We start from the raw sequence: 21,639 nt of genomic DNA, 5'->3' as shown, positions 1-21,639 counted from the left end.
CTGATAAGGTCCTGCATAACAAGCTTGTAAGTAAAGTGGAAGCCCATGGCACAACAGGGACAGTAGCACCATGTATACAAAGTTGGTGGAGGGACATGAAACAGGAATAGTGAACGCTTATTTTTTTCAGATTGATGGGAGATACAGCGTGGGTTTTTCCAGGGGTCGGTATCAGTTCGACAGCTTTTCTTGATCTGTATTGACATAGACTTGGGTGTGCAGAAGTATAGTGAACTGTGAGGAGGATAGCGATAGACTTCAAGAGGGTGGCATGGTGGCACAGTGGTTAACACTGCTGCCTCACAGCACCAGGTACCTGGGTTCGATTCCGGCCTTGGGTGACTGTCTGTGTGAAGTTTGCACGTTCTCCCTGTATTTGCATGTGTTTCCTCACACAGCCGCAAGATGTGCAGTTTAGGTGGAGTCACCACTGATCAATTGCCCCTTCGTGTGCAAAGATGTGCAGGTTAGATGGGGTTTCAGGGTCAGGCAGGGGCGATAGGCACTTTCAGGAGAATTGGCACAGATGCGATGGGCCCAATGGCCTACTCTGCACTGTAGGGATTCTAGAACTTCTATGACATAGACAGGCTGGTAGAATAAATGAACACTTGGACAGATGAAATTTAATGTGAAGAAGTGTAAAGTGGTACAATTTAAATGCAAATCTTCCTCCCTCCCCCCACAAAGGTGACATGCGGATAATATTTTTTATGAAGGATGTGACTAGGATCACGATTGCACTGCCTGAGAATTGTTGGAAGTGAACACATTTGAACTTTCAAAAGGGAATTGCTTAAATAACTAAGGTGAAAGGATTAACGAGCTGAGACTCTTCTCTTGAATAAAGGCAACTAAAAGGGTGATGTTATAGAATCACAAAATAATACAGCACAGAAGAGATCCTTTGGCCCATCGAATCTGCACCGACGCATGAAAGGCACCTGGCCTTCCTACCGAATCCCATTTGCCAGCATTCAGCCTATAGCCATGAATATTATGACGAGCCAAGTGCTCATCCAGGTACTTTTTAAAGGATGTGAGGGAACCGCCTCTATCACACTCAGTCTCCTGCAGCTAAGCCAATTGTTATGGGCCAGGGTTTAGAGAACCCCAAAGTGTATCATGGAGTTCACCTGACCCACAACTTTTAATAGATTGTGGTATGGGGAGCACACGGCCCACTCTACTGGTGTGGTACAGCAGAAATCGAAAAGTATTTTTTGAAGCGAAACAATGTTTATTCTATGAACTCAAGTTAACCTTTCTAAAACATACAGTGAATATCTTAGCAACCAGTAAATCAAATACACCCCCCAAAGAATACAACACTAAGTAACCTGTATGCTGTCCTTTTCGCACTCAGAAGACTTAACAAACCTTTAAACAGAAGCACATCAGGGTTTACATTCACTACTGAAAACATTTATAATTCTGAATTCACCAAATTATTAAATGATAGTCTTTTGATGGCAGATCAACAATACAGCTGCTTTGTCTGACTTCAGCTGCAGCACACTGAAAAACGAAACCAAAAAGACAGGCACACCCACACTTTTCTCAAAGTGAAACTAAAAAGCAGAACCAGAGCTCAGCTCCACCCACACTCTGACATCACTGCAGTAACATGAGCAGCCAAACATTCCTTAAAGCAACATTCTCATGACACAATTTTGAATCCACCATATCAAGTTACCCTGTATTCTCTGTGCATTTGCCTTTTTTTAAGTCTCCCATGTGGGACCTTGTCAAAGGCTTTTCTGAAATCCATGTAAACTGCATCAATTGCACTGTCCTCATCTACACACCTGGTCACATGCTCAAATTTGTTAGGCATGACCTCTCTCTGACAAAGACATGCTGGCTATTCCTGATCAAATCCTGCGTCTCCAAGTGGGGATAGATTCTCTCCTAGTTTCCCTACCACTGATGTGAGACTCACTGCTTCGTAGTTCTCTGGCTTATCTCTACAACATTTCTTAAATAGTGGAACCACATTAGCTGTTCTCCAGTCCTTTGGCATCTCCCCCGAGGTCAGAGATGAATTAAAAATTTAGGTCAGAGCCCTTGCAATCTCCTCCCTCACTTCCCACATCATCCTGGGACACAATTCATCTGGACATGGAGATTTGTCCACTTTAAGCTTGCCAACACCCCCCAATACCTTGTCACTCCCGATGACAAATTCGCAAGAACCTCACAGTCTCTGTCCCTGAGTTCTGCATCTGCCTCCTCATTCTCTTAGATGAAGACAGATATGAAGTATCCGTTCAACACCCTGCCAATGTCCTCTGGCTCCACACTCAGATTTCCCTGTCGGTCCCGAATGGACCTTGCTCTTTCCCTGGTTATCCTCTTCCCATTGATATACTTATAGAATACCTTGGGATTTTCCCTACTTATACCAGCAAGAGCTTTATCATATTCCCTCTTTGCTCTCCTAATTGTTTTCTTAAACTCCATCTTTCACTTTCTGTTCTCCACTAATGTTGATTTGCTCTCTTTCCTTCTCATCATATCCTGAATGTGTCGCGTCATTCATGAGCTCCTTAAAATTCTGATTTTGATAGAGTGGACACAGAGGGGCGGTTTCCTCGTATGGGGAGAGCAGAGCTAGAGGACATCAATATAAGATAGTGCCCAAGAAATAAAATTGGGAATTCAGTGTGCAAGGATCCTCATGTTTAAACCTTGCTTTCCCTGTTTAAATCTTGCTTTCCTTGTGTAATTCCTTTATTCTCTGTTTTGCTGTATCGCTTTTTTCTTGTATCCCAACCTTTATTTTTAAACAAGAACAAACCTCATTATAAGGTGCTATTTGGACTGTTCGAAGAACAGCCCCTAAACAATGGGTTATTTAGCCTGGTCCACTGATAATGTTTTTTTTGGTCTTGGCCAGCAGCCAATCGGCTCCATTGAAATCCTGGGACTTGGTAGATTCTCGATGCAGATTGTTCTGGAAGGCTTCTTGCTGTGTGACTCTGTCTGTTTGGGTTCCAGTTTGATCTGAGCTCAGGAGTTGGGGAGAACTCTGTTAAATATCTCTCCCAGAAAGGGTGGAACACTCTCTCTGATATCTCGGCTGCGGCTCACAGAGTCACAAATTTACAGTGCAGAAGGGGGCCATTCAGCCCGTCATGTCTGCACCGGCCCTTGGAAAGAGCACCCCACCTAAGCCCACACCTCCACCCTATCCCCGTAACCTTACCTTACCTTTTGTGGACACTAAGGACAATTTAGCACAGACAATCCACCTACCCCTGCACATCTTTCGACTGTGGGAGGAAACCGGAGGAAACGCACGCAGACACGGGGAGAATGTGCAGACTCCGCACAGACAGTGACCCAAGTCGGGAATCTAACCTGGGACCCTGGTGCTGTGAAGCCATTGTGCTAACCACTGTGCTACCGTGCTGCACTCCAGGTAAACAGAGCACTCCAGCTAGTGAGTTTTTAAAGCCTGCAGACAGAGCTGGGGGTGAGCTTTCCAGATTCCTCTCCCTCGAAGGTGACCAGATCAATCTAAGGCCTTGTGGAAGCTGCTCCTCTGATACTCTGTTTAATTGAGACAGCCTGTTGGCCAGCCTGCTGAAGCTGAAAACAGGTAAGCAACTGAGCAGTCCTGAAGTGCATCTTCCATGGTAAGGCTCAGATCAACACAAGTTAAAGTGGCACACAAGAGGGGATCCCAGAGCCTGAGAATCGGCCTGGAGGTTATAGGTGATGGTTTCAACACTCCACATCCCAAGGAGATAGCTGACTACAAAGATCACTTCAGTAGCACAGATATTCACCTCACGCCCTTTTAATCCCCACAATTTTGACCCTTCCCCTTCCCACTGTGTGTCTGTCTTTGTGTCTTTGTGTGTTTGTGTGTTTGTGTGTTGTGTGTGTGTGTGTGTGTGTGTGTGTGTGTGTGTGTGTGTATACACGGATTAGCAGACGTTCAATTATCACCATTACATTTTTATCTCTTCTCTTGATATGAATAAAGTTATTCAGGTTTACTTACAAATTTGGTGTCTGTCATTGAAACAGTTAAGGGTCAAAGATCTCAAAATATGTACAAATTATTGGTTAATTCACTTATGTTCGGACTAGGGAGCTGTGGGGCCAGAATTGACCATGCACTACGAGCCCAGGGTGTCAGAACAAGAGAAAATCTTCTTTACCTAGAGGGTGGTGAGAATGTGAAAGTTGCTCCCACACAGAGTAGTTGAAGTGAATAGTATAAACACATTCAAGTAAAAGCTCAACAAGGGAATAGAGGGCTACAATGGTAAATTTAGATCAGAACAGATGCTCAAGTGGAGAAAAAACACCAGCATGGACTGGTTGGACTGAATGGCCTGGTTCTGTGCGAGAAACACAATGTAATCCTATGTAAGACAATTTGCAAGGCTGTGGGGAAATGAGACCAGCTGAGTTGCTCTTTCAGAGGATTGCCAGGGACACACTGAGCCAAATGGCCTCCTTGTTTCTTGCCCGTCTCACCCTAAAACTTCAAAACTTGAACCAAGTGTTTGGTCACCTGACCTAATCTTTTGTGATTTGGTGTCAAATTTTGTTTGGCAATGTTTCTGTGAAGCACTGGGACATCGTTGTTATTACTTCCTACTTCACTCCAATAATAATATAGTAATTGCTTATTGTCACAAGTAGGCTTCAATGAAGTTACTGTGAAAAGCCCCTAGTCACCACATTCCGGCGCCTGTTCGGGAAGGCTGGTACGGGAATTGAACCTGCACTGCTGGCATTCTTCTGCATTGCAGGCCAGCTGTTTAGCCCACTGTGCTAAACCAGCCTCCAGTAGGAAGGTTGGTGAAAATGCAGACTAAACAGAACTCAGTGGCTGGATGGGCCATTTTATTGTCCAAATGTCTAGTGTTTGACAGTTACTTTGTGTGTGTGTGTGCGCAGGGAAAGAGACAAACATGGTACAATAACACACTGGCCTCCCGACGCAAGCGATTAACTGCTCACTTTGAGGATCTCGAGCAGTGCTATTTCTCGACCAGGTTATCCCGTTTGTCAGGTAAAGGTTGTTTCTTCTCTTTGACAATATAAGTTTCACATAACTGTGTATCATAAAGTTGAAATGCTGCATCCGGCAGTGACCATCTCCAATAAAAGAGAATTTAACCATCTCGCCTTAACATTCAATGTCATTACCATCGCTGAATCCCCCACTATCAACATCCTGAGGATTGTAAGAAGTCTTACATCACCAGGTTAAAGTCCAACAGGTTTATTTCAAACACTAGCTTTCGGAGCACTGCTCCTTCCTCAGGTGAATGAAGAGGTATGTTCCAGAAACATATATGTAGACAAATTCAAAGATGCAAGACAATGCTTAGAATGCGAGCATTTGCAGGTAATTAAGTCTTTACAGATCCAGAGATAGGGGTAATCCCAGGTTAAAGGGGTGTGAATTGTCTCAGGCCAGGACAGTTGGTAGGATTTCGCAAGCCCAGGCCAGATGGTGGAGGATGAATGTAATGCGACATGAATCCCAGGTCCCGGTTGAGGCCGTACTCGTGTGCAGAACTTGGCTGTAAGTTTCTGCTCTGTGATTCTGCCTTGTCGCGCGTCCTGAAGGCCGCCTTGGAGAACGCTTACCAGGAGATCAGAGGCTGAATGCCCTTGACTGCTGAAGTGTTCCCCGCGCGACAACGCAGAATTGCCGAGCAGAAACTTATAGCCAAGTTCCGCACACGAGTGCGGCCTCAACAGGGCCCTGGGATTCATATAGCATTACATTCATCCCCCACCATCTGGCCTGGGCTTGCGAAATCCTACCAGCTGTCCTGGCTTGAGACAATTCACACCTCTTTAACCTGGGGTTACCCCTATCTCTGGATCTGTAAAGACTTAATTACCTGCAAATGCTCGCATTCTAAGCATTGTCTTGCATCTTTGAATTTGTCTATATATATGTTTCTGGAACATACCTCTTCATTCACCTGAGGAAGGAGCAGTGCTCCGAAAGCTAGTGTTTGAAACAAACCTGTTGGACTTTAACCTGGTGTTGTAAGACTTCTTACTGTGCTCACCCCAGTCCAACACCGGCATCTCCACATCCTGAAGATTACCATTGACCAGGCACTGAACCGACTAGCCACATAAACACAAGTGCGGGTCAGAGCTGGGAATCCTGCAGTGAGTAACTTATCTCCTGCCTTCACAAAGCCTGTCTACAAGGCACAAGTGTGATGGAAAGTTCTCCACTTGCCTGGATGAGTGCAGCTCCAGCAACACTTGAGATGCTCGACACTGTCCAGGACCGTGTTTTCCGGGTCCTTAAGGGGGAGGGGGAGCAGCCCCAAGTCGTGGTCCACATTGGCACTAACGACATAGGTAGGAAAGGGGACAAGGATGTCAGGCAGGCTTTCAGGGAGCTAGGATGGAAGCTCAGAACTAGAACAAACAGAGTTGTTATCTCTGGGTTGTTGCCCGTGCCACGTGATAGTGAGATGAGGAATAGGGAAAGAGAGCAATTAAACACGTGGCTACAGAGATGGTGCAGGCGGGAGTGATTCAGATTTCTGGATAACTGGGGCTCTTTCTGGGGAAGGTGGGACCTCTACAGACAGGATGGTCTACATCTGAACCTGAGGGGCACAAATATCCTGGGGGGGAGATTTGTTAGTGCTCTTTTGGGGGGTTTAAACTAATGCAGCAGGGGCATGGGAACCTGGATTGTAGTTTTAGGGTAAGGGAGAATGAGAGTATAGATGTCAGGAGCACAGATTTGACGTTGCAGGAGGGGGCCAGTGTTCAGGTAGGTGGTTTGAAGTGTGTCTACTTCAATGCCAGGAGTATACGAATTAAGGTAGGGGAACTGGCAGCATGGGTTGGTACCTGGGACTTTGATGTTGTGGCCACTTCGGAGACATGGATAGAGCAGGGACAGGAATGGATGTTGCAGGTTCCGGGGTTTAGGTGTTTTAGTAAGCTCAGAGAAGGAGGCAAAAGAGGGGGAGGTGTGGCGCTGCTAGTCAAGAGCAGTATTACGGTGACGGAGAGGATGCTAGATGGAGACTCATCTTCCGAGGTAGTATGGGCTGAGGTTAGAAACAGGAAAGGAGAGGTCACCCTGTTGGGAGTTTTCTATAGGCCTCCAAATAGTTCTAGGGATGTAGAGGAAAGGATGGCGAGGATGATCCTGGATAAGAGCGAAAGTAACAGGGTAGTTATTATGGGAGACTTTGACTTTCCAAATATTGACTGGAAAAGATATAGTTCGAGTACATTAGATGGGTCGTTTTTTGTACAGTGTGTGCAGGAGGGTTTCCTGACACAATATGTTGACAGGCCAACAATAGGCGAGGCTACGTTGGATTTGGTTTTGGGTAATGAACCAGGCCAGGTGTTGGATTTGGAGGTAGGAGAGCACTTTGGGGACAGTGACCACAATTCGGTGACGTTTACGTTAATGATTGAAAGGGATAAGTATACACCGCAGGGCAAGAGTTATAGCTGGGGGAAGGGCAATTATGATGCCATTAGACGTGACTTGGGGGTATAGGGTGGAGAAGTAGGCTGCTAGTGTTGGGCACACTGGATAAGTGGAGCTTGTTCAAGGATCAGCTACTGCGTGTTCTTGATAAGTATGTACCGGTCAGGCAGGGAGGAAGGTGTCGAGCGAGGGAACCGTGGTTTACCAAAGAAGTGGAATCTCTTGTTAAGAGGAAGAAGGAGGCCTATGTGAAGATGAGGTGTGAAGTTTCAGTTGGGGCGATGGATAGTTACAAGGTAGCGAGGAAGGATCTAAAGAGAGAGCTAAGACGAGCAAGGAGGGGACATGAGAAGTATTTGGCAGGAAGGATCAAGGAAAACCCAAAAGCTTTCTATAGGTATGTCAGGAATAAGCAAATGACTAGGGAAAGAGTAGGACCAGTCAAGGACAGGGATGGGAAGTTGTGTGTGGAGTCTGAAGAGATAGGCGAGATACTAAATTAATAGTTTTCGTCAATATTCACTCAGGAAAAAGATGATGTTGTGGAGGAGAATGCTGAGACCCAGGCTATTAGAATAGATTACAGTACGAAGTCTTACAACACCAGGTTAAAGTCCAACAGGTTTGTTTCGATGTCACTAGCTTTCGGAGCGCTGCTCCTTCCTCAAGTGAATGAAGAGGTCTGTTCCAGAAACACATATATAGACAAATTCAAAGATGCCAAACAATGCTAGGAATGCGAGCATTAGCAGGTGATTAAATCTTTACAGATCCAGAGATGGGGTAACCCCAGGTTAAAGAGGTGTGAATTGTCTCAAGCCAGGACAGTTGGTAGGATTTCGCAGGCCAGATGGTGGGGGATGAATGTAATGTGACATGAATCCCAGGTCCCGGTTGAGGCCGCACTCGTGTGCGGAACTTGGCTATAAGTTTCTGCTCGGCGATTCTGCGTTGTCGCGGGTCCTGAAGGCCGCCTTGGAGAACCCGCGACAACGCAGAATCGCCGAGCAGAAACTTATAGCCAAGTTCCGCACACATGAGTGCGGCCTCAACCGGGACCTGGGATTCATGTCACATTACATTCATCCCCCACCATCTGGCCTGCGAAATCCTACCAACTGTCCTGGCTTGAGACAATTCACACCTCTTTAACCTGGGGTTACCCCATCTCTGGATCTGTAAAGATTTAATCACCTGCTAATGCTCGCATTCCTAGCATTGTTTGGCATCTTTGAATTTGTCTATATATGTGTTTCTGGAACAGACCTCTTCATTCACTTGAGGAAGGAGCAGCGCTCCGAAAGCTAGTGACATCGAAACAAACCTGTTGGACTTTAACCTGGTGTTGTAAGACTTCGTACTGTGCTCACCCCAGTCCAACGCCGGCATCTCCACATCATTAGAATAGATGGCATTGAGGTACGTAGGGAAGAGGTGTTGGCAATTCTGGACAGGCTGAAAATAGATAAGTCCCCAGGGCCTGATGGGATTTATCCTAGGAGTCTCTGGGAGGCCAGGGAAGAGATTGCTGGACTTTTGGCTTTGATTTTTATGTCATCATTGGCTACAGGAATAGTGCCAGAGGACTGGAGGACAGCAAATGTGGACCCTTTGTTCAAAAAGGGGAGCAGAGACAACCCCGGCAACTATAGACCGGTGAGCCTCACGTCTGTAGTGGGTAAAGTCTTGGAGGGGATTATAAGAGACACGATTTATAATCATCTAGATAGGAATAATATGATCAGGGATAGTCAGCATGGCTTTGTGAAGGGTAGGTCATGCCTCACAAACCTTATCGAGTTCTTTGAGAAGGTGACTGAACAGGTAGACGAGGGTAGAGCAGTTGATGTGTATATGGATTTCAGTAAAGCGTTTTATAAGGTTCCCCACGGTAGTCTATTGCAGAACATACGGAGGCTGGGGATTGAGGGTGATTTAGAGATGTGGATCAGAAATTGGCTAGCTGAAAGAAGACAGAGGGTGGTGGTTGATGGGAAATGTTCAGAATGGAGTTCAGTTACAAGTGGCGTACCGCAAGGATCTGTTCTGGGGCCGTTGCTGTTTGTCATTTTTATCAATGACCTAGAGGAAGGCGCAGAAGGGTGGGTGAGTAAATTTGCAGACGACACTAAAGTCGGTGGTGTTGTCGATAGTGTGGAAGGATGTAGCAGGTTACAGAGGGATATAGATAAGCTGCAGAGCTGGGCTGAGAGGTGGCAAATGGAGTTCAATATAGAGAAGTGTGAGGTGAATCACTTTGGAAGGAATAACAGGAATGCGGAATATTTCGCTAATGGTAAAGTTCTTGGAAGTGTGGATGAACAGAGGGATCTAGGTGTCCATGTACATAGATCCATGAAAGTTGCCACCCAGGTTGATAGGGTTGTGAAGAAGGCCTATGGAGTGTTGGCCTTTATTGGTAGAGGGATTGAGTTCCGGAGTCAGGAGGTCATGTTGCAGCTGCACAAAACTCTGGTTCGGCCGCATTTGGAGTATTGCGTACAGTTCTGGTCACCACATTATAGGAAGGACGTGGAGGCTTAGGAGCGGGTGCAGAGGAGATTTACCAGGATGTTGCCTGGTATGGAGGGAAAATCTTATGAGGAAAGGCTGATGGACTTGAGGTTGTTTTCGTTGGAGAGAAGAAGGTTAAGAGGAGACTTAATAGAGGCATACAAAATGATCAGGAGGTTAGATAGGGTGGACAGTGAGAGCCTTCTCCCGCGGATGGAAATGGCTGGCACGAGGGGACATAGCTTTAAGCTGAGGGGTAATAGATATAGGACAGAGGTCAGAGGTAGGTTCTTTACGCAAAGAGTAGTGAGGCCGTGGAATGCCCTACCTGCAACAGTAGTGAATTCGCCAACATTGAGGGCATTTAAAAGTTTATTGGATAAACATATGGATGATAATGGCATAGTGTAGGTTAGATGGCTTTTGTTTTGGTGCAACATCGTGGGCCGAAGGGCCTGTACTGCGCTGTATCGTTCTATGTTCTAAAGCAGTCCCGCTTGATTGGCCCCCCCTTTCACCACCGCAAACATTCATTCCTTCCACCATTGACGCACAGTGGGAGCCGCGAGTATCATCTACCTGCCAAGGCTCCTTCAACAGCACCTTTCAAACATGTAAACCTTTCCACCTCGAAGGACAAGGGCAGCCGACACATGGGACCTTTCTAATTCCTTACCTTCAGCCAGTGAGATTCTATCCTTAACCCATTTGGAACATCCTCTCTCACCAGTATTGTAAAGCTATCTTCAATCAATACCCCCGCCTCCCCATCCCTTTTCTTCCTTCTCTCTCAAATTCCTTGTACCCAGGAATATTTAACCTGGCCTTCTTTGAGCAGAGTCTCTGTTACAGCAATAATATCAGAATTCCATTTGTCAACCTGGGCCTGTAGTTCACCAGTCTTATTAAACACACTCCATACATTCACATACATGCACATTAATCCTGATTTGGGCTTTTTAACTTGCCACCTTACTCTGACCCTTTCTAATGTTCTGTCATACTCTTCAAATACTCCATTTACGTTCCTGCTTCTCTCTGCTATACCCGCCTTATCCGTTAATACTTCTCACTGCCAGTCATTTTCCTCTCCTCTCTGAACTTCCCTTCAGCTTTCCATCTCCTGCCAATTTAGTTGAAACCTTCCCCAACTGCACTACTAAATGACGCTGTGAGGACTTTAGTCCCAGTCCTCTTGAGGTGCAACCAGTCCTTGTGCATGTCCTACCTGCCCCAGAAGTGATCCCAATCCCTCAGAAATCTAAAATCCTTCCCCTTACTCCCTTTCTTGTGTCATGTATTGAATGCTCAATTTTCCTATTCCTATGCTCATCAGCACGTGGCACTGGGAGTAATCTAGAGATTTTCAATTTCCTTTGTTATGGGCGAGGCGTCAGAACCCCAAAATGTATCATGGAGTTCAACCAACCCTTGAATGGATTTGTTGCTTTCCCTAGCCCACGGCGTTATCCCGAGGTGTGAAATTACAATTATGGACACGTGGGTTTTTAAACACAAAACACTGTTTATTCCAGAACTCAACTTAACATCTTAAATAAACATTGGATCTCTTAACACCCTTTACTTCAAAGATAATTAAGAAAATATTGCAACAGTAAATAATTCCTTAAAATGTTCCTTCAAACTTCCAAGAGAACCTTTAGACAAAATCACATCAGGTTAAAGGCGTCGCTATTATAAGTTTAAATCACCCAAATGATCCAGAGATAGTCTTTCATGGCAGAGATCAAGCTCACTGCAAAACACAGACACACACCCAGCTCTTTTCCTCCAAACTGCAAAACTAAACTGCAAAATGGCTGACCTGACCTCAGCTCCACCCACTCTCTGACATCACTGCTTTCTTAAAGGTGCATTGCTTAAACATCCATGTCTTAAAGGTACTCTCACATGACACCCCCCCCCCTCCCCCCCCAAAAAAATAAACCATCATCTTCAAGATGGTTTCATTTTTCACTTTTGCACCATCCACTAAGAAATGTACACAGTAAATATACCTTTTCGTTTTTTAAAAAAACAACACATGCAAACAGGTATAATAATATAGTCCATTTTTCTTTGTTCTTCTTCCTCCAACCGAAATCCTTCTTGATTGACGGTGTCTTTGAACAAAGTCTCTGCACGATCCATCCATTCCTCTACTCCTCGGCATTTCTCTTTAGAATCAGATACTTTAGTTCAATCTGACCACAGAGTCCCTTGCAATTCTCCAATACAGGAGCATTGGTGATCACAGCTTTCAGGCAGTCAAATGTCTGTTGAAAGTCCGCTGTCCATTGACATTTTTTTAGGTTTCTTTCGCAAGTCCATCAGTGGAGTAATCATGCCACAAACCTTTGCACAAATGTTCGATCAAATCCACTCATGCTAAGAAATCGCATTATTTCCCTTCGTCTTGAGGGTATCGGAAACTCCTCAAGGAAAGTGATTCGAGCTTCTCCAAATTCATCACCGAACCTGCCTCCTGAAGTCGTCCGAAGAACTCCATACGATATTTTAAATGTTCTTTCAATGTCTGGAAGTTGGAAATAAAAGCAGATTGGCCCACTTTCTCAATGCAATCCTTCAATGGTGGGACAGGATAAGAGTCCGTTCTTGTAACCGCATTCACCTTTCTAGTCCACACACAACCGTTGGGTACCGTCTGGTTTAGGTACCATCACTATGGGTGAGCTCCATTGGCTGCAACCCACTTCACTTACACCATTTTTAAGCATACTCTCAATCTCTTTGTTAACCTGTGCCAATTTTAAAGGATTAAGTCTATATAGATGTTGTTTGATAGGAACAGCATTGCCCACATCTACATCATATATATACATTTTTGTACTTCCCAATTTATCTCTACAAACTTGCCCATGTGATATCAATAACTCTTTCAGGTCAGTTTGTTTTTCCTCTGGAAGGTAACTTAACAATTCATCCCAATTTTGAAGAACATCCTCATTTTCCAATTTAATTTGAGGTATGTCAAATTCACAGTCATCTGGATTTGGTTCGTCACTGTGAGTTAGAATCATTAAAACCTCCTTTTTCTCTCCTTCCCTTTCAAAGTACCTTTTAAGCATATTCACATGACACACTCGGTGAGTCTTCCTTCTATCTGGTGTTTTTATCACATAATTCAACTCACTTAATTTCTTTTCAATCTGATACAGTCCACAAAACCTAGCTTTTAAAGGCTCACCTACCACTGGGAGCAACACGAAAACTTTATCTCCACTGGCAAAACTACAAACTTTGGATTTCTTGTCCGCTACCTGTTTCATCACATTTTGTGCAACTTTCAAATGTTGTCTAGCCAATTCACCTGCTCTATTTAATTGTTCCCTAAAATTTGACATGTAATCCAATAGTGTAATTTCCGATTTCTCACCCACCAATTTTTCCTTAATCAATTTAAGTGGTCCTCTTACCTCATGACCAAAAATTAGTTCAAAAGGACCAAATTTGGGAGACTCATTAGGTGCATCCCTAATTGCAAACAATACGAATGGGATTCCTTTATCCCAATCCTCTGGATAATCTTGACAATACGCCCTGAACATTGTCTTTAATGTCTGATGCCACCTTTCTAACGCTCCCTGCGATTCTGGATGGTACGCAGTTGATTTTAATTGTTTTATTCCCAAGATCTCCATAACTTCTTTGAATAACTTTGAAGTAAAATTCGTTCCTTGATCCGATTGAATTCCTGTGGGTAGTCCATATCTAGTAAAGAATTGAAGTAACTCCTCCACAATCCTTTCAGCTGTAATATTACGTACTGGAATGGCCTCTGGAAACCTAGTAGACACATCCATTACAGTCAAAAGATATTGATTCCCACATTTTGTTTTAGGAAGCGGTCCGACACAATCGATTAGGACCCTTGTAAAAGGTTCCTCAAATGCTGGAATGGGTATTAAGGGCGCTGGTTTTATCACTGCTTGATGTTTCCCTATCACTTGACATGTGTGACATGATTGACAAAATTTAAGTACATCTTTATGTAGTCCAGGCCAATAAAAATGTTTCTGGATTTTAGCTTGAGTTTTTCTTATTCCCAAATGACCTCCCACTGGTACCTCATGTGCAACTCGCAACACCTCCTTTCTATACCCTACCGGCAATACTACTTGATGAACTTCTGCCCACTTTTCATCCACCTGCATATGTAAAGGTCTCCATTTTCTTATCAAGGCATAATTTTTACGGTAATAACACTCTGGTATACACGCAGATTCCTCTTCAGTGTATGCTTTCTGATACATCCGTTTTAGTTCTACATATTTCTGTTGTAACTCCGCCAGTTTTCCTGAACTAAAAATATCTGCCTCATCCTCCACCTGTTCTTGTTCGTTTTAAACCATCTGATCAAAAATCGTTTCTGATAATTGCACTTCAATTTCATCTTCACTCTTTGATTTCTCCTCTTGTCTTAACCTGTGACCTTGCGATCTTGTTACTACACAAACCAGAAAAATCCCAGGATATTCGTCCTTCAACACTTCAGTTAACTGATTTTCCACTGGCTTATCAACCACAGTAGGCATCACTCCCACCTGCGATCCAGCTATATCATTACCCAAGATAAACTGTATTCCTGGACAAGATAGTTTATCTTACTACCTCTTCACTGGTCTTTCCAATCTTACCTTATATAATGAAACGCTACTCCTCTCACCCTGAATTCCATATATCACCACCTTTTCCGGCAACATTCTTCCCAAACTACATAATTCCTCATCTCTTACCATTAAAGATTGACTAGCCCCTGTATCTCTTAAAATTGTGACGACTTTACCTGCTCCTCCTGATACACATGAGTAAACTTTACCCACACAAGTACATTCTTTAAAGACATCTGGCACCTTCTTAACAATTACTTCTTGAACAAGCTGTACAATCGTTTGCACCTCCTTCACTTCCCTTGGGCTTTCCTTTACCACGCTAACAAACCCCACTGTCCTATCCTGCTTTACCATATCAGCCTTCACAGTGCTTTTCTTCAACCACCAACACTGTGACTTTACATGGCCTAGTTTATTACAGTGAAAACATCTGAAACTTTTCATTTCTTTTCCAGCCTCCTGGATTTCTTTTTTTAATCTGAGGTACACACTCTTTATTGTCTCCCATCAGATCGCCTCTACCTTTACCTTTACCACTTGAGTATTTCTCATGTCCCCAGTTTCTATCCCTCACCGGCTGAAACTGATGTCGGAAACCAATCTTTGATTTATGAACTAATTCATAATCATCTGCCATTTCCGCTGCTAATCTCGCAGTTTTAACCCTCTGTTCTTCCACATGAGTTCTCACTACATCAGGAATTGAATTTTCAAACTCCTCCAAAAGTATAATTTCTCTGAGAGCTTCATAGATTTGGTCTATTTTCAAAGCTCCACCTATCAAAATTACTCTGTTTGAGTCTTTCAAACTCCATGTTTTTGACCAAGTTCTTTCCTTAAATTTCTAGACCTTTGTCTTTAAGCTTCAGGCAGTAGCTCATATGCACTTAAGATTGATTTCTTCACCTCCTCATACGTTCCAGATACCTCCTCCGGTAGTGATGCAAACACTTCACTAGCTCTACCTACCAACTTTGTTTGAATCAGGAACACCCACATGTCCTGTGGCCATTTCATTTGTTCAGCTACCTTCTCAAATGAAATGAAAAAGGCTTCCACTTCCTTCTTGTCAAACCTTGACAATGCTTGGACATATTTAAATAGATTCCCACCAAGTCTTCAACTATGACGCTCTTTCTCACTATTCTCATGACTATCATCCAACTGTACGTTTCCCTTTACGTCTGCCAATTTTAACTGATTGTCATGTTACATGGCCATTTTCTGAAGTTCAAACTCCCTCGCTTTATCTTTTTCCCTGACCTGTATCTCCCTTTTTCTTTTTGTTCTGCTCGAGTTATTCTTTCTTTGCTCCTTTCTTCTCTCTCCTTTTGTTTTTCCTCTCTCTCACTTTCTCTTTCCTCTCTCTCTCTTTCCTTTTTCTCTCTCTCTTTCTCTTTCTTTTCCCTCTCTCTCACTCGAGTATTCAAGCCGCTTTAATTCTTTCTCATTTTCCATTTGTTTAATTTGCAACTGAATTTTTGCCATTTCCAATGAGTCAAACTCTATCTCAGGCAACTTTAAATGCTTAACCATCGCCATAATTACCTCACCTTTTCGCATTTTGTCAGGTAATGTTTACTGCAATGTTCTTGCCAAATCTAACAGTCTGCTTTTCATTTCTGTCCATAAGGTACTACGTGTGACATTCTCCACCCCCAAAAACTTCTGATCCTCTGAAAGAGCCATTGTTCCCAACACTCTCCCCACATAAACTAAAATACCACACTGGATAAGCAACAATCCTTCACTGTCTTTAAGTTCACAAAAGCCAATCCAATAGATAGACTTTTGTCCCCCTCGAGCCCCAAATTGTTATGGGCGAGGCGTTTTCAGAACCCCAAAATGTATCATGGAGTTCAATCAACCTCTCCCTTTAATGGATTTGTTGCTTTTCAAGCCCATGGCTTTTTCCCTAGGTGTGGGATTACAATTATGGACACGTGGGTATTTAAAGACAAAACACTGTTTATGCCATGAACTCAACTTAACATCTTAAATAAACATTGGATCTCTTAACACCCTTTACTTCAAAGATAACTCAGAAAATATTGCAACAGTAAATAATTCCTTAAAATGTTCCTTCAAACTTCCAAGAGACTTAACACCTTTAAACAAAATCACATCAGGTTGAAGGCTTCACTATTATAAGTTTAAATCACCCAAATGATCCAGAGATAGTCTTTCATGGCAGATATCCAGCTCACTGCAAAACACAGACACACACCCAGCTCTTTTCCTCCAAACTGCAAAACTAAATTGCAAAATGGCTGACCTGACCTCAGCTCCACCCACTCTCTGACATCACTTTTTTCTTCAAGGTACATTGTTTAAACATCCATGTCTTAAAGGTACTCTCACATGACACCTTCCTAACTCATTAAAATCTGATTTCAGAACCTCATCCCTTTTCATGCCTAGGTTATTGGTCCCAATATGGACCACGACCTCTGCTGTTTGCCTCCTCCATGTCCTGACATCCTTCACTCCGGTACCAGGGAGGCAACATACCAACCTGGAGTCACATCTCCAGCTGCTGAAATGCCTGTTTGCTCCTCTAACTATGGAATCCCCTACCAGTATCACTTCCACTCTTCCTCCTGCCCTCCCTTTCCGCTGAGCCACCCGGGGTGCCATGAATGTGCTCTTGCTACAGTCCTCTGAGGAACCACCTCGCTCACCAGTATCCAAGTTGGAAAAGCGGTCAGAGATCGAGATAGCCTTGGTGGATTCCTGCACCACCTGCCTGTTTCTCTTAGTTGCTCTGGTGGTCAACTATTCCCTCGCTGCCTATGTACCTCTTAGCCATGGTGTGACCTGTATTCTTGTGCTCAACGTTCGTTAAGATTAAAGATATTAATTCTTTCTGAATTACTATATCCTATAACTTCTTAACTTGTTGGCTACTCTAAGGTCTTCTACCCCTTAGACTCCCTTGCTGATACCAGATGGGAACTAATCTGTTTCAAACTATATTTCAAGTTATTATAGGATCCCAAATCTACAAGGAAGAATTTTAACTCACTTACCACTCAATGTCCCTTAAGGTTCTGGATCTGTTGAAAATGTATAGGTGAGTCTTTTGGGTGAACCGCTATTTCAGGTTCCAATTTAAAATAAACCACTGTTTCGGGTTCAGATTTGAAATAAACCACTATTTCAGGTTTAGAGTTCAAATAAAACTTGTTTTTATTTGCCTTTACAAAATCCTAACAAATGACTTTGTATTTAAGGATCTCTTTTAGTTGATCAGACTTCAAGAGCTCTCTTTAACGATTCTTCTGTTGTCTTGATAGCTTGTGGCTGTTCTTATTCTTTGGTCTTCCAGTTTCTTCTGTTTCCCATGGACCGATAAGCTGAGTGGAATTCGAACCGAATGCTCTAAGGTTGTCAGTTCTCTGAGTTCAGTGTTTTTCTGCTGGCGATTCGAGACTTTTACAATCTTAAATTTGTCTCTCGAGCACATTTCAACCACAAAGCATTGTCTCATAAATTCCCTTAAAGATATGTCACATTTCAAAAATCCTCGCTGTCCTGCACCTAGCTGAAGGCTGATGAACATTTTAAAAGCACCTGCCTCCTCTTTCCCAAAATATATTCAAGATTGCCACATTTGCAAAACCCCATTTGTTCCCTTTTCTCAGAGAATTTTACGACTGTTACACTTCGTAAACTAATCTACAGCTATATCCTGTCTACTTAAAATACTAGCAGTTTTCTAACACATCTGTTCCTGTACATGCTAGCTTCCAAATTTTGTAGCACCTTGCTCAAACTTGCCATGTCTCCTTAACTATTGGTTCCTTTTTTCTCAACGCTGCTATTTTTTTCAAAAGTCGTTGCTCTTCCCAAAATAAAGCGATAGATATCCTGTCTAAATCAAACGCTCATAGTTTTCTTAATGATCCTTTCTCATGCCTGTTGTTTTTCTCAAACTTTTGACCTCTTCTGTGCTTTCTCGTTTCAAGCTTTTAAAAGTGTCTTGACATTCCCACTTGTATGTTACTTTACCTATTTTCTATATGTTTCTTTTATTCTGTGTATTTTGTTCCAAACTACATTCTTTCCCATTTTCATTTACAGACCAGGGGCGGGATTTTCCGACCCCACACCGATCCGCGGGCGGGCCTGTGCCGTGGGGGCACTCTTTTTCTTCCGCCTTCGCCATGGTCTTCACTATGGCAGAGGCAGAAGAGACCCCCTCCCCTGCGCATGCGCAGGGATGACGTCAGCAGCCGCTGACGCTCCCGCGCATGTGCCGACCCGCGTCGCCCAGCGTAGACCTTTCGGCCCCGGCTGGCGTGGCGCCAAAGGCCTTTCCCGCCAGCCGGTGGAGCGCAAACCACTCCGGCGCGGGCCTAGCCCCTCAAGGTGAGGGCTTGGCCCATAAAGGTGCAGAGACTTCCGCACCTTTGGGGCGGCCCGACGCCGGAGTGGTTCCCGCCATTCCCTCATGCCGGAGCCTCCCGCCCCGCCGGGTAGGGGAGAATCCCGCCCCATGTCTCTAAACATGTAATCCATGTTATTCTCAGCCTTGCAGATGCACCATAGTGACTCCAGCCGCTGTTAAAATTCCGCAACCCCACCCAAGCTCCTACTGTTCCTTCCTGGGTTCTCTGAAAACCATACCACAGTGGTAGGGCTCAAACTTCTGCAGATCTAGTCAGGAGGGCACTTTGTGCCTGCACAACCTAACACACCCCAGAGGATGCACATTCCACATAACCGAGCTGCACTGACACACCTTAAAGTTTATGAAGTGTTATACAGCTGTCACTCAACAATCATCTCTTCCTCACCCTCTCGTGCCTCGTTATGACGTCTCACTGCTCTCTCTGATTTGCGCTCTTTTGTCTCTTGGGCTCCTCTCCCCTTGCATAAAAACAAACAGCTAGCATCTTCTCCAGCAAATCAAATTGTTTATTGCTGTGGTGTCACTATTTTCGCTTTTCTCAATCTCCCGATTGTCTCTCTTCCGAGTAGGTTTATAACTACATCACACCATGTAAGAGTTCGGACTGACTCATTTGATTACTCCTTGCAGATGAAACAAGATCTGTCAATCAGCTGGAAGAATTTCAGGAGTGCCTTTCAAAGTTTACAAGATACAGCTCTGTGAGACCCCTGGCCACCCTCTCCTACGCCAATGACTTGTACAACGGTTCAAGTATCGTATCGAGGTCAGAGATTGCAAAGCTTTGGGATTTTTTTGAAGTGGGAATTTGTCCCTATGGCCATTGTTGTATGTGGGATTGGATGAATCCTGAGTCGACATCGTCGCTAAAGTTATCATTCTCAGTGTGTACACATGGCAGGTTTTGGTCACTGCCTGATTCCTGTTCAATACAGATCCTGCGTGCTTATTGATCCACATGGTTAACAGTTGTGTTCACAGTTTAAGCCCACCATCCTCCTCTACTTTCAGCCTGACGAATGGAACTGCTTTTACTTTGTTCCTTATTATCTATCCAGTCATCAGCTGCAATTGCTTCTCTTCTCTGCCTAGGGACTTTTCACAGTAACTTCATTGAAGCCTACTTGTGACAATAACCGATTATTATTATTGTTGTTATTATATTATTCCTGCATGGTTCCCTTTTGGTGTGTTTCAAGGATCAATCCATGGACCCCTCCTATTCCTTATCTACATATTGCTCCTGGGCAACATTATCTGAAAGTCCAGCATTCGTTTTCATGTGTGCATTAAGGAAACCGAGCTCCATCTCACCGTCACCTCTCTTGATTTTTCTCCTATCTCTAAATAATCATAAGAACATAAGAACTAGGAGCAGGAGTAGGCCATCTGGCCCCTCGAGCCTGCTCCACCATTCAATGAGATCATGGCTGATCTTTTGTGGACTCAGCTCCACTTTCCGGCCCGAACACCATAACCCGTAATCCCTTTATTCTTCAAAAAACTATCTATCTTTATCTTAAAAACATTTAATGAAGGAGCCTCTACTGCTTCACTGGGCAAGGAATTCCATAGATTCACAACCCTTTGCGTGAAGAAGTTCCTCCTAAACTCAGTCCTAATTCTACTTCCCCTTATTTTGAGGCTATGCCCCCTAGTTCTGCTTTCACCCGCCAGTGGAAACAACCTGCCCGCATCTATCCTATCTATTCCCTTCATAATCTTATATGTTTCTATAAGATCCCCCCTCATCCTTCTAAATTCCAACGAGTACAGTCCCAGTCTACTCAACCTCTCCTCGTAATCCAACCCCTTCAGCTCTGGGATTAATTTAGTGAATCTTCTCTGCACACCCTCCAGTGCCAGTACGCCTTTCTCAAGTAAGGAGACCAAAACTGAACACAATATTCCAGGTGTGGCCTCAGTAACACCTTATACAATTGCAGCATAACCTCCCTAGTCTTAAACTCCATCCCTCTAGCAATGAAGGACAAAATTCCATTTGCCGCCTTAATCACCTGTTGCACCTGAAAACCAACTTTCTGCGACTCATGCACTAGCACACCCAGGTCTCTCTGCACAGCAGCATGTTTTAATATTTTATCATTTAAATAATAGTCCCTTTTGCTGTTATTCCTACCAAAATGGATAACCTCACATTTGTCAACATTGTATTCCATCTGCCAGACCCTAGCCCATTCACTTAGCCTATCCAAATCCCTCTGCAGACTTCCAGTATCCTCTGCACTTTTTGCTTTACCATTTATCTTAAGTGTCGTCCGCAAACTTGGACACATTGCCCTTGGTCCCCAACTCCAAATCATCTATGTAAATTGTGAACAGTTGTGGGCCCAACACTGACCCCTGAGGGACACCACTAGCTACTGATTGCCAACCAGAGAAACACCCATTAATCCCCACTCTTTGCTTTCTATTAATTAACCAATCCTCTATCCATGCTACTACTTTCCCCTTAATGCCATGCATCTTTATCTTATGCAACAACCTTTTGTGTGGCACCTTGTCAAAGGCTTTCTGGAAATCCAGATATACCACATCCATTGGCTCCCCGTTATCTACCACACTGTTAATGTCCTCAAAAAATTCCACTAAATTAG

General features: G+C 43.9%; 1 protein-coding gene across 2 annotated transcripts in view; it reads left to right on the top strand.

Moving 5' to 3' along the window:
• The window catches only part of cop1 (COP1 E3 ubiquitin ligase), a 380,546-nt gene that overhangs the window by 263,005 nt on the left and 95,902 nt on the right, over nt 1-21,639 (top strand). For both annotated transcript variants that reach the window (XM_072511804.1, XM_072511803.1), the window contains exons 10-11: nt 4,921-5,035; nt 19,652-19,787. In XM_072511804.1, the coding sequence (XP_072367905.1) occupies nt 4,921-5,035; nt 19,652-19,787 (251 nt within the window). The remainder of the gene's footprint in view (nt 1-4,920; nt 5,036-19,651; nt 19,788-21,639) is intronic.

This window comes from Scyliorhinus torazame, chromosome 7 (assembly GCF_047496885.1).
Source record: "Scyliorhinus torazame isolate Kashiwa2021f chromosome 7, sScyTor2.1, whole genome shotgun sequence".
NCBI classification, from domain to species: Eukaryota; Metazoa; Chordata; class Chondrichthyes; order Carcharhiniformes; family Scyliorhinidae; genus Scyliorhinus; species Scyliorhinus torazame.
Note: the sequence above shows the minus strand (reverse complement) of the source record. Positions and strands in the feature narration are given on the sequence as shown.